General features: G+C 41.7%; 1 protein-coding gene across 2 annotated transcripts in view; it reads right to left on the bottom strand.

The window, feature by feature from the left end:
• Positions 1-13,522, bottom strand: part of LOC147747399 (serine/threonine-protein kinase TNNI3K) — a 2,862,006-nt gene that overhangs the window by 1,798,107 nt on the left and 1,050,377 nt on the right. For both annotated transcript variants that reach the window (XM_086953863.1, XM_086953861.1), the window contains 2 exons: positions 5,217-5,315; positions 4,468-4,606 (listed from right to left, as the gene is read on the bottom strand). In XM_086953863.1, coding sequence (XP_086809989.1) covers positions 4,468-4,606; positions 5,217-5,315 — 238 coding nt within the window. The remainder of the gene's footprint in view (positions 1-4,467; positions 4,607-5,216; positions 5,316-13,522) is intronic.

The raw sequence follows: 13,522 nt of genomic DNA, 5'->3' as shown, positions 1-13,522 counted from the left end.
CCGTTGGGAGTCGTAATTGCCAATGATAGTGAGTGGAATTCAGGCGGTTCTAGATGAGCATTGTGAATTTTGGCTTGTATCGTGCTGTGTAATCTATGTAGTATAAACCTATCTATTGGCGTGTCAACTTGGCCTTCAACAAGTGACATGACCGAGCGCAATCATCCCTTGGCAAACATATTTCCTATTTTATGTAAATGGTAAGCGGGTAGGGTTTTCTTGGTAAGTGTTTCAGTTGTAACGGTTAACCATGGATAATTGGCTTTTGGAATGTGTGGAGAGAATAGGTGATCAAAACCAAGGTATCTTTGGAGCGTACAGCCTGATTCATCAAGCTGAATTGCGCTCACAAAGGGCCAGATTCTGAGAATCTGGCCCTTTGCGAGTGCGATTTTTGCATTTGGGATTCATCATCCCAAATGCAAAAATCGGTAATAGCGATTTTGCTATTTTGCGAGGAATTACATTTAAGAAATCTCTATTTGAGATTCCTTAAATGCAATTTATCAACCAATTAGAAATTGCGAAATCGCAATATTTGGTCGCAATTTACCACCAAGTCTGACTTGGTGGTAAATTCCGAAAAAAGAGTAAAAAGCACTTTAGTGCATTTTTTTCTTTTGCATGTTACACACACACATGTCCTTTGGACATGTGTGTGCGCAACACCTGTTCAAATGTGCATTTAAGGGGTGCTACAGGGTGTCCTTTGGACACCCCTGGCACCCTTCAAATCGCTATCTTATTTGCGATTAGCAAATTGCTAATCGCAAATAAGGAATACTCCCCATTCATTCCTATGAGCCTTTTGGCCCGTAGGAATGAATGGGGAGTTTTTCCTTATTTGCGATTAGCAATTTGCTAATCGCAAATAAGGAATGTGTAGGAATCGCAATTATTTTTGCGATTCCTACATGAATCCCGTTTTGCGAGTCTGTAATAGCGATTCCTTATGAATCGCTATCATAGACTCGCAAAACGGGTCTTTGATGAATCAGGCCGTTAGTCCATGCCCAGCACATGATTGCGATCGTTTGGATGTCCGAGATATTTCCGGGTAATCCATCTGATAAAAGTGTATCCAGTGGATAAGGGTGGATTTGTGAGCTCTCTGGCTTAAGGAATTGGAGTCATGTGTCATAATGATACCAATAGTAGGTAGAATGCGCTTGCGCTATTAGATATTAGAACATTGGAATGTTGGGAGCTCCATTGAAAACAATGGATTGCTCTGGGCTTATAATGGCTGGTATAAGCCTGGAGCTCCAACATTCCACTGTTTCTTTGTTCACAGCTCTGGCTGTGAACAAAGGCTTCAGGGAGCCTGAGGGGATTCCAATCCCCTCACGCTTCCAAAAGGCTTTGTTTTTTTTTGTTAGAACATTCTGTCCTCTAGTGACAGAATGTTCTAATAGCCTTATAGCCCTTCGTAGATGGGCTATACCGCTATTAAAGTCCCTCTCCCTTGTTAAAGGCCCTCGCCTTTGGCTCGGGGCCTTTAACGCTGGAGAGGGCCTTTAATAGACGGTATAGCCCTCTACGGTGGGCTATAAGGCTATATTAAAGGTGGAAGTCTGGGGCTCCAAAACCTCCACATTCATAGGCTAAGGTTAGGATACTTCAACTAATTCTAGGGTGTTTACTCGCTAACATTAGATGAGTGAGTGCACTGCGAAGGTTGTAAAAGAATGCGTAGGTTAGCGCTTTTGGAATGTTTAAAAATAGATATAAAAACGCGGAAGGACTAACATTTGTATTATTGCAATTCTACCGGCAATGGATAGAGATAGTTTTAGCCATTTGTCAATTAACATAGGTAATTTATCTATAGAAGGGCCATAGTTCAGCCATATTATCTCAGAACTCTGATGATGCAGATAGACACCGAGATATTTAGGGGGTGGGGGGGTCTATACACCATTGGAAGGGGAAGTCCAGCAAAGGTAAACTAAAGTTTAAAAAAAAAAGTCTGACTTTTTTTGTATGGCCTTGGATTTATGTTTCAGCATTTTTCTGTTTGGAGTATGCTACGCTTGGATCGAAAATGTACCGCGATAGACAGTTTCAAAGACGAAGAGTGACTGAATGTCTGTATCTTGCCCTTCAACAATGCAGCAACAACACTGACACACTGTTCAATCTTAATTTAATTTGCCACTGCTTCAAACTAATACTTTGATTTAATTGTAACCGCAAACTGAAATGGAAAAGTAAAAGCATTGGAGTCCTGTGTGAATAATGGATAGAGATGGGTGGTTGTGCACTCAGTCAGTAAACAAACTAAACCAGCTTTGTCAAGAAGTCACTTTTAAAATATTAAAGGAATATGCACCCTCTCAAGTCGGACATCTCATTTGAATTATTCTATCTATACAGATATTCAGATGTGATTGATGTCGGACTTGTGAGGGTGCACCTTTCTTTGATTATTTTACAAGTTTCTGAATTCAATTATAATGTTTGTGACTGTGTGATAGATTGTCTGTGTCTAGCACCAGTGGGGCCTATTGACAAAGTCATGGTGGACTACTTAATGACATCCTTGTGAATTGGCCCCAAAGTCTCTAAAACGAGAATAATCAGGAAATATTCAGTACAATTATTCCAATGGCTGTAGCCTCTTTGCATTTTTGCTAATAAGGATTTGAGCGCTTCAGGGCAAATTCTCAAAGGCAAGTTAGAGTAGTAAAAATATTATTCCTGTAGTCTTATTTTCCATAATTATAAATGCTTTTGTGAATGGGCCTTAGTATGTTTAATTCTGTGACTGCCCAGCTTCAGGAGGACACAAAATGAAAACGTTTTGCAAAATGTGCAATGTTGTTCTATATTTTTCTATAGTCTCTTGGAGGTTCGACCCTGCCACGAAGACTTAGGTTCATTTGTTGCATTCACTTGCTGCAACACGTGTTAATGCTAACCAATTTTAAATGCAACAAGCTGGCCATGCGCCTGCTCTTTGGGCTAGAGCTCCGGGCATATATGCCACCTCGATGGCTGAGATGAACCTCTGCACAGCTACTGCCCGCACACTCAATAGGTTTGGGTGTATATGTTTTGATGGACAGGGCTCATCATTCTGTAAATCCATTTGTCAGGCGCTGAAAACGGAAACAAGACTACCCAATATTCAGATGAGGTCTAAAGACAAACAGTCTATGTTTCTTTTATGGCGTTTACTCTGCAGCCAAATACCAGTCTCATGCTTGACTCCTTCATGCAAGTCCTGCTTGTCCGTCATGCAACCTAGGTCACTAGGCTTCAGAGCAAACACGTTCCTCTGTGAGCAGTGCTCTAAATGGACCGGTACTCAATGCACTACTCAGCAGAGGGGCAAATGCAATACTTGCAATTGGAGAGTACCGCCACTTCTCGAAGCAAGCAGGTTATCCACGTTTCTTCAGTGTTTAGACCAGGCTACTCACAGCTCTCCTGCTACCAGTAAGTAGCTCGCCAGTGTGCAGCCCAGACTACTAAATTCAAAGTTAGTTCTTGCCTGAATTCATATGTGCATACCAAAATTATGTAGTCAAGACTAAAGTATGTGCATTTTCAAAACTCATAAGCTTCTAGAAAAAAAATGGTTGAATTTTCTAAGTACATTTATAGCAGATATCTGAAGGAAAAATGGTGCTGCACTGTGAAGTCTAATTACTTATATTTATACCATGGTGACAGTGGTATTGCAGCTATGGCTGGTATGTATTACCTATGCAGAAGCATTCTAAATTGATAAACCGTTCCGACTCTCCTGGTGGCAAGCCTGCTCGATGCACTGACGTGATCACAGCTGGTAGCCGGGCATCTGATGGTCACTGACGCAATCACTATTACTGAGAAAGGGGGGTCCCAGCAATCAGCAATAAATAGATACCATTGAATACAAATAAACTGTTGTTTATTCACAATGTAGGCATACGTAAGACATTTTGGATGACTAACGTATGCCTACATTGTGAATAAACAACAGTGCAGACTAATTACGTTTTTCTTTATTTATTTGTATTCAATGGTTTCTATTTATTGCTGATTGCTGGGACCCCCCTTTCTCAGTACTGTTATTACCCAGATCCCAGTGACTACGTTTGGGTGAACCCTTTGCTATATCCCGCAATCACTATTACAACACAGACAATATTAGTGGAACAAGATGATTTTCATGGAACTTAAGTATATCATGTTTATGTAAAGGTTAGAGACCCCTGCCTTAGATACACGTTCAAAGAGTTTCCTTACTGGATGGATCACCTGTCTGCTTTATGACACCTAGTGACATAATCTATAAAGTGATGTTCCACCCCCACCGCCCCCCCACCCGGCAGAGATCAGAGGTTGATACTTTAGGTTCGTGGGTTTAAAAGAAAACTAAATTAAATACATTCGTTTCATGTGTTTAGGGCACATACATCACATTAAAAAAATATATGTTACAAAATAAAAACTCACTCCTGTTCGGACATGCCTTACCGTCGGCCTTGCTTCCCTCCTCCATCAAGAGCTTTGCAATAGTGAGGTACCCTTTGGCAGACGCCAGATGCAGGGGTCTGTCTCCAACCTCTCCGCTGACATTCACGTCCGCGCCAAACTTCAGCAGGAGGCGCGTCACCTAAACATTGGATACATTGGGGCGAAACAATGACACTGAATGACTGGAACCGAAATTAGGACGACCTTTTAGATTTTAAGATGAAGATTTATCTTTAGCAAAAACGTTGGTGCAAGGTTAAAGAAAGCAGCTCCGAGGACATTTCCCAAAGCAAAGGCCCTTATCACAGAAAGCCACCAGACGCTTCTTGCCATCGTTCATTAGACTGTGCCTCTTTTTCAAAACATCCCATGCAAAGCTAGCAAACGTCTCTGTCGATGCAGTAAATAAAGAAATCACCGCGGCCACCCTCTAGAAATAACTTCACATTAAGAAGATGGGCCATGAAGGGCCGCACATGCTGTGCCTCGCCTTCAAGGCGCTGAACCATGGAGGCAGAGCATTTTCAATCATCTGTCACTTGATGAATAACTCGCCAGAGCGACCCGCCGCGCTCCTCGCGAGGACAGAATGCACAGCGAGGTCACCCGTGCCACTCTGCAAGGGTCAAAGCACACAGCCCCTCTGCAGAGGCGGCAAGGTGTCGGAAACCGTCTCAATGTTCAAGTAAGGCCAAAACGAAACACTTCTGCGTTCGACTGAGGGGCGTTATAAAAGGTGTATGGATTACCTGATCGTGTCCGTAGTATGCTGCAATATGCAGTGGCGTGAAAAAGACGGCATCTTGAACGTTTACATACGCTCCATGTTGCAAGAGAATGTCAACCGCCTAAAAAAGGAAATGACAATAGAAAATGGAAATATAAATGCCATATTGTACAAGCAACCCATTACAGAAACACGTACTTGTATAGTGTCACTGAACAGGGCTAACATCGATGTCTCGTGAAAACAAAACGATATAAGGTTTCAACAAATACGCATGTCTGGAGACCTAAAGTGGCTTGAACTTAAGTGCATGCATTCACCAGTACTCTTTGTGGGACTGAACCTTCTTTTCACTCCGACATAAAATGTACTTGCTCAATTTGATTCCCTTATGTGTTTGGTGGTTTTCTTGATATTGGAAATATACTAAAGTTTTAACGTTTCTTTAGCACAGGTTTGACAACAATATTTCCTAAAGTCCTCTTGAGAAAATGAAAGCAGGCTCATTAAAGTCTAGAGTACTTACCAGTAATCTTCATTACTCTGATTATGCATTCCCCGTCGCATGACATACTTTGGTTAATAGTAAAGTGAACCTCCACTTGTGCACCCTTCTCACACATTTCTCTTTGACTTTTACTAATCAAACTGGCTCCGCTCTTCTAAATATGTAATATCGATATTTTTGGAATTTTAATTGATGTGTTATATTGTACATCTTTTTATGATCACTTGATTGAAATAAAGATTTGAAATTTGAAAATATGTAAAGAGATTTCCTCCATACACTGTAGTAATTGAGCTTTGTTTCCCATGAGTACATATACGGTGGCAGGAGTGAACGTTGGTAATGGGATGAGGAATGCAATACCGAAGGCTACTGGTAAGTAATCTAGACATTACCGGTTCATTCTGCAGAACTCCATCCCATTCCTTCCCCTGCGCATATATCAAAGCAAGTTCAATTCTTCATGGAACCACACTTATAAAAAAATGATGTTCCCAACTCAGGGTTTATGAAAAGCAGAAAAGCCTGTATTCACTCATCAACAAAAAAGTCCTAACTAAAAAACAGAATTAATTTCATTGTACTTACATATTTCCAAGCACACTTGTGCCAACTATCAACTCATTACTTTGTGCAACATTCACGCTCCAATGATTAACAAAAGTTTAAAGATGTGATTGTGTAGATGTTATACATATGTCCACAAAGGATGTACAAGACTATTCTGCCCATAAGGCTACCATCACATTAGAATTTGCGATACAAATGACTCCCTTAGTACATCTGCCTACCATTGACAAATATGTTTTACAACCTGTTTGCTACTCTAACACATATAAACATGAAATCACATTTTCGCGCCGGCAAACGTTCTTTATATATATATTTTACCATTTCTACCAACATTCAATGTACTCTGTTGAGTTAGATGTTGACTCCGCTGAGGATCTTAACCTCTACCCAAATCATATGCCAACACTGGAAACACTATTTCCTGATTTTTGCAAAAAGCTGAATTCACTTTAGGCCAATATTTGGATTAATTCTCAATATCATTCTGTCATCAAAGATTTTCAAATATGGAGGAACACAGATCAGGTAATGTAATTCACCTAGAGATCCTGCAGGAGTCGTTACTTACTAAAAGCAATACCTTAAGAGAGATACATCCCTCTTTTACCTCATCTAATGCCGCAAATGGAGTTTATTGCAAAACTGACAATACCAACTCCAAATGCCAGAATGGGAATACATATGTTATGTGAAACCTTATGGCCATAAAGCCTTCAAACAAACTCAGTACCCTTCTTTCAATGTTTTCTGAAGGGGTGAATGGTGTACACATTTTTTTTGACTGAAGGCAACTTGAGCTTTATGGTTGCCTGATAAGCCTTTATTAAGACCCTCTTGAAGGAACAGTGAATGGTGAGGACAATCTGTTGGTGAATATTGATTTTTCTGACTCCAAATATTGAACAAAATCTAGTGATGATTGTAAGAATGTTTTGTTGATTCTTGGTCAATAAGGAAATACCCAAATAACTTCTGCCCTTTCTCTGAATGTTGGACACCAGACAAGGAAGCAAGAACATGGGATGGGAAGCGTACATCCTCATCTTTACTCATCAGCTCGTTAGTGCATCTATTACATTTCTAAGGGATCTTGCAAACTTGTAAATTATTTCTAAAGGAGAAAATTGTTTTGATCCACAAAAAGATCCATGTCTGTGTGACTATACCTTTTGCAGATCGCCCAAAAAAACTTGCATGGACAGCCAGGTTTTGAAATGATTGGAACACCCTGCTTAGGGATCCTGTCTATGTGTTGTCCTGTCCCTGATCAGAATTGCCCTGACTAATTGTAGCTGTCTCTCTGCTTACAACAATATCTTGTACACCAGTAAATTCAGAGACTTTGACAGGGCATTGGACTGTTTGTTCTGGTATGAAATTGTCATTGTATTGTCTATCCTCACCACTATCACTGAGTTGAGAATTCCCTTTTTGAATGTTTATAAAGTCCCGCAGACTGCCATCATTTTCTTCCAATTGGAGGAGTATCTCTCATCTGCAACATTCCTTAAATCAACAACTGTTCCCAAACCTATGTTGCTCGCATCCATTGGTATTATGTTCATCACTGGGGTCATTAGCAGAACAACTAAGTCCAGCGTCTCAGGTTCTGTCAACCACCTCATATTTTGTCTGATAATATCTGTGACTGGAATGACTGGCTCGAACTTTTGAGACATAAGTTGTCAATCTGAAGTATGTAATACGCCAGAGGACTTATATAGAGAAATGCCCACAGCACCAAAGACAAACGCATAATTTGTTGTATGTTTCTATGCATTGTGTGTATATGTATGTATTGGTAATTACCCAGCACAAACCTAGCATCAAGCAACATAGTACTGTACATTATATAGGAGGCTGAGGAATGAGCTACATGATTATATACATCGAATGGGAATACCCAAATACATTGCACACCTTACATTTCTATGTTTAGCTTCATGGGGACTAGTAATTTACCCAGAATCACACAATGATGAGCCAGGTGCTGACTCCAGATTTCGAACCTGGAGACCAAAGTCAGTAGCTCTAGCAACTAGGACACATCTCCTCCCATGAATTCTATTGTTTACTATAATAGAGAGCCCTATTTCAATTAAATGACTCAGAAAACAAAAATAATTACCATATTGTCCTGGACTAAAAATCAATCTCTCACAAGGATACCTATCTTCTATAAACAATTGTCACAGCATTTGTTTACATTTTATTGCAACCAACCCCAACGTACTTGGAACTTCGGTTGGTCAAATATATGATTTCATGCCATTTATCATAACCTAACCCTCTCAAAGATTTGTTCCATCTTCTGAGTGTGCAATTTCATCTGCTCCTTGGACTGAGCCACTAGTCGGAGGTTTTTCAGGTCAGGACGAATCTGCCCTTTCTGTTCATACAGAATAATCGTAAAATGAGCCAAAACTTTCATACACATCCTGGGAGACACACTAAGGGAATATGTGACATTACAACGCTTGCAATTACAACCCATGCTTTTACAACTCAGTCTTTACATCGCAACTACCATTACATTGCATGATTTTAACGCATTCCATTACAACGCATACCAATACAAAGCATACCATTACAACACATAATACTTTTAGGGCAACAGTAGGGTAAGTGTTGGATAGTGTAGTGGTAAAAATTACTATTCGCACTTCAGTAAATGCAACAGTTGGGTACGTTGTGGCTAGTGTATGTTTAAAAATTACTGAGTGTTGGATAGTGTAGGGGTAAACATTACTATTCTCACTCCAGTGAGTGCAACAGTAGAGGAAGTGTTGGATAGTGCAGGGGAAAAAAATACTATTCCCCTGTACCCCAAAACCCATACCCACTCTAATACTAAATAAATCTCCATGACTTACATTATAATGGGTTGTGATGGCATGCGTTGTAATGTATGTGTTGTAAAGGCATGCGTTGTAGTGACATGCATTGTAATGGCATACGATGTAAAGGCAGTTGCGTTGTAACAGTTGCGTTGTAAAGGTAGGTCATTGTAATGACTGCATTGTAATGCATGTTTCCCACACTGAGGCCAAATGCTACTACTTGGAAGAGTGAATGCATGTTGCGTACTGCAAATTTTAGATACTTGTGATGCGCCCTCATAATGGGGAAGTAAGAAATGTATTATTATTTGGGGTGGGAGACTGCCCACATGAATAAATAATCACAACCCTTCTCAGGGTGAATCCATATAGTTAGTACAGTAACCTGTGTTCAAGCACCAGAAACTATAGCACATAGCAGACAAACTTAACATAGGGCAATGTTTAACGTATTTATGTGGACTGTTAGAAATGGGGGTCTCTAATTGTCAGAGGTATGCACCTTTGTCCAAGTAGGGGCATTTCCTTCTAGTCAGGATAAAGTATTTACACACTGTAGATAACCCCTGCTCTCCCACTTGGTAGCTTGGCACGACCGGACAGGCTTATCCAAAAGGCAATGTGTAAAGTATTTCTACTCCAAACACACAATAACACAGTGAAAACCCGACAAATAGACACCACACCAGTTTAGAAAAATAAAGTATCTTTATCTAAACCAAACAAGACCAAAACAACAAACATCTAACTTACAGGTATCAAGATATATTTTAACAACAGTTACTTCATAAATAGCTCCACCTGAAACTATTACAGCATTGTGACAGGCATTAATCCAAAGAACCAGGTCGACCGCGAAGTGTGCGGTATTGGGCACAAAGTCACTCAGACCTCCAAACAACAGCACCTTGGAAACGAAATCTATGGACAATGCATAGCGTAGTAGAGGTGAGGTGTTGGTGTTGGTGTTGAGTCGAAGGCGGTTCCCTGGTTGCCACGAAGGAGGAGAGGTGTTGAGTCCATGAGGAGGGAGGGTATCAAATCTAGGACGGGGGAAGGTAGGTGGTGTTGGCGGTGAGGTGCCGGTTCCAGTGAGGGAGTGCAAAGTAGAAGAGTTTGTGAAGTCACCCTCATCAGTTATTGGCTCCGTTTTAACGGGATGGTGTTCTTTGTGAGCGCTGGCCTTGGAAAGGCAGATAACTGCAGGTGTCACCAGGCGTCGAAGGGCGTGGGAGCTGCGGTGCAGATAGGGCGGTGTGCCGTGCACTTCATGAGCGCCGCTAACTTCTATGCAGGTTGCAGCGTCACTGGCAGCATCGCTTATGGCATTGGAGTTGTTTTACTTGCTTTACAACACCAACCACACAATTCTCAGGGCCTTGGAACTGGAATTGACCCCCTTGTGGAAGCAGGAGACCTAAGAGGAGTCCACGTGCTGGTCAGTGGGTTACAGCTGAAGTCTTTGTGTCCCTGAGACTTCAGAAGGTAAGCAATCACAAGTCCTTGGAGAATCTTCTTCAGCAGGTTCACATCAAAGGTCCATTCTTTGTTCTCTCCTTGGCAGAAGTATTAACTACAGTTCCACCCAGCAAAGCACACACAGCAAAGAGGCAGTACTCCTGCTTACATCTCTCCAGCTCTTCTCTTTGGGAGAGTTTCCTCTTGAGTCCAGAAGAGATCTAATACTCTGTGGTTTAAGGTCCAATACTTATATCCCATTTTCTCTTTGTTCTCTTTGTAGCCAGAGTCTCTGAGCCCAGTCCAAACCAGTTCAGTCCTCTCTGGTGCAGAATGATGACAGGAGGTGGTGAGAGCATTGTGCAAGGGAGACACAGCCTATTCAGGTGCAAATGAAACTTTTTCTACCACTCTAAATACAGCCAAGGTCTATTCAGCCCAGCTATGAGTCACCCAGGAAAGGCAGGACACACCTCAACACCGCTTCAGGCTGTCTACAGTAAATACACATCCCCAGCTCCTGTCACTCCAAAAGAAGACCGCCAATACACAAAACAACAGAGGCACACAGAATGGTTAAACGAGAAACTGCCAACTTTCTAAAAGTTATATACTCAAGAGTATCCAGAGGCTACTGTTAAAGTTTAATTAAAAGCAGAACCAGTGGAGTTAATTCATAGGCTCTTGTGATTTATTTAACAATTTTCTGGATTATTCCATGAATTCAAGGACATTCAATTCATGTCAGACATTAAGGACAGCACAAACTGATGACAATATTCAACATAGAAAGTGCAAAAACAGTTGGCTTAGGAGAGGGCGCTATTTATTCCCTCCAGAAGCCACCCTCAACCTAATTCATGGGATACCCAGAGCTGTGCATATAGGCAGGAGAATAAATAGTGGTCAGCAAGTTGTGACTTGCTACTCCGCCTCAGTGCTATTTTCGTTTTATGGACTGGTGCTTTAGTTACCTGTTTGTGATTTTTAAATTTGTTTTTCTGATCACACACAACATACTGATATAATATACACATTTGTAAATATTGTTTATATCTATCAACTGTTTTGCACTTTTTATGTTGACAAATTTCATCAGTTTGTGTTGTCCTTAATGTTTAACATGAATTCAATGTCCTTGAATTTATGGAATAATCCAGAAAATTGTGAAATAAATCACAAGAGCCTATAAATTAACTCCACTAGCTCTGCTTTTGATGAAACTTTAACAGTATCTACTTGATACTCTTGAGTATGTAATTATTAGTGGTCCCATCCAGGTAGCTTAGGACTCAAGCCTTCCTTAGGTTCCGAACTTTCTAACAGTGGCATTTTCAAACACACAATTTAATACTCACCTTTATAAAAAGATGTGTTATTAAATTCTGAGTTCAGAGGGTCTAAACTCCATTTCTCTATCTTGACCCAATGGAAAGTTATACTTGTAAGATGTTACAAAGCAATTCCCATGTTAGCCTATGGGACAGATAGCCTTTTAATAGTTAAAAACAAAATTGGCACTATTTCACTACCAGGACATGTAAAACACACCAGCAAGTCCCACCTTTTATATACACTGCCTATGGGGGTACCTTGGACCTACCTGAGGTGTGCCTTACATGTAAGAAAAGGGTAGGTTAGGTCCTGGCAAGTGGGTGCACTTGCCAGGTCGACATGGCAGTTGAACACTGCATGTGCAGACATTACAGAGGCAGGTCTAATTTACAACACACTCTTTGCTCTTTACTAGGGACTTACATGTAAATCAAATATGCCAATCACGGATAACCAATCATAATTATAATTTACATAGAAAGCATATGCACTTTAGCACTAATTAGCAGTGGTAAAGTGTCCAGAGTCTAAAGCCAACAAAACCAGATCAGGAAAAATTGGAGAAAGAAGCTAAATGTTTAGAGATAACCGTGCAAAAAAGGGCTATTTCCAACAAGGACCAAAACAGTAATAAAGTTAAAAGGCAAAACAACAAAAATCGCAACTCAAGCTACTAAAATAGAATAAACTTGAATAAACAAAATGACACCAAAATAAAAAAAAGGGAAATAGAGATGTGCATTTTTAAAATTTCAAGCAGAAACGGCACCAAAAAAAGTAAAGCATCAATTTACATGAGCCCCCTCGCAGCCATCGCACGCGAACACAACCTCAACATCATCTCCTACGCCGACGACACCCAGCTCATCCTCTCCCTCACCAACGACCCCACCACCGCCGGAGCCAACCTACACGAAGGAATGAAAGACGTCGCCGACTGGATGAGGAACAGCCGCCTTAAACTGAACTCAGACAAGACGGAAGTCCTCATCCTGGGATCATCACCCTCCGCCTGGGACGACGCCTGGTGGCCCCCGGCCCTGGGCACCGCTCCCAAACAAATGGACCACGCACGCAACCTGGGCTTCATCCTGGACTCCTCCCTGTCAATGACCAGACAAGTCAACGCCGTCTCATCCTCGTGCTTCAACACCCTGCGGATGGTCCACAAGATCTTCAGATGGATTCCCACGGAAACCAGGAAGACCGTCACCCAGGCACTCGTCACCAGCCGACTGGACTACGGGAACACCCTCTACGCCGGAACCACAGCCAAACTAAAAAAAAGACTCCAACGCATCCAGAACGCCTCCGCACGACTCATCCTGGACATCCCCCGACACAGCCACATCACCGGACACCTGAGAGACCTGCACTGGCTCCCCGTCAGCAAGAGAATCACGTTCAGACTCCTCACCCACGCACACAAGGCTCTCCACGACCTGGGCCCCAAGTACCTCAACGACCGCATGACCTTCTACACGCCCACCTGCCAGCTACGATCGACCAGCCACGCACTTGCCACCGTACCACGCATCCGCAGAGCCACCGCGGGAGGAAGATCCTTCTCCTACCTGGCAGCCAAGACTTGGAACTCCCTCCCCACCCACCTTC

This window comes from Lissotriton vulgaris, chromosome 1_1, assembly GCF_964263255.1.
Source record: "Lissotriton vulgaris chromosome 1_1, aLisVul1.2, whole genome shotgun sequence".
NCBI lineage: Eukaryota > Metazoa > Chordata > Amphibia > Caudata > Salamandridae > Lissotriton > Lissotriton vulgaris.
Note: the sequence above shows the minus strand (reverse complement) of the source record. Positions and strands in the feature narration are given on the sequence as shown.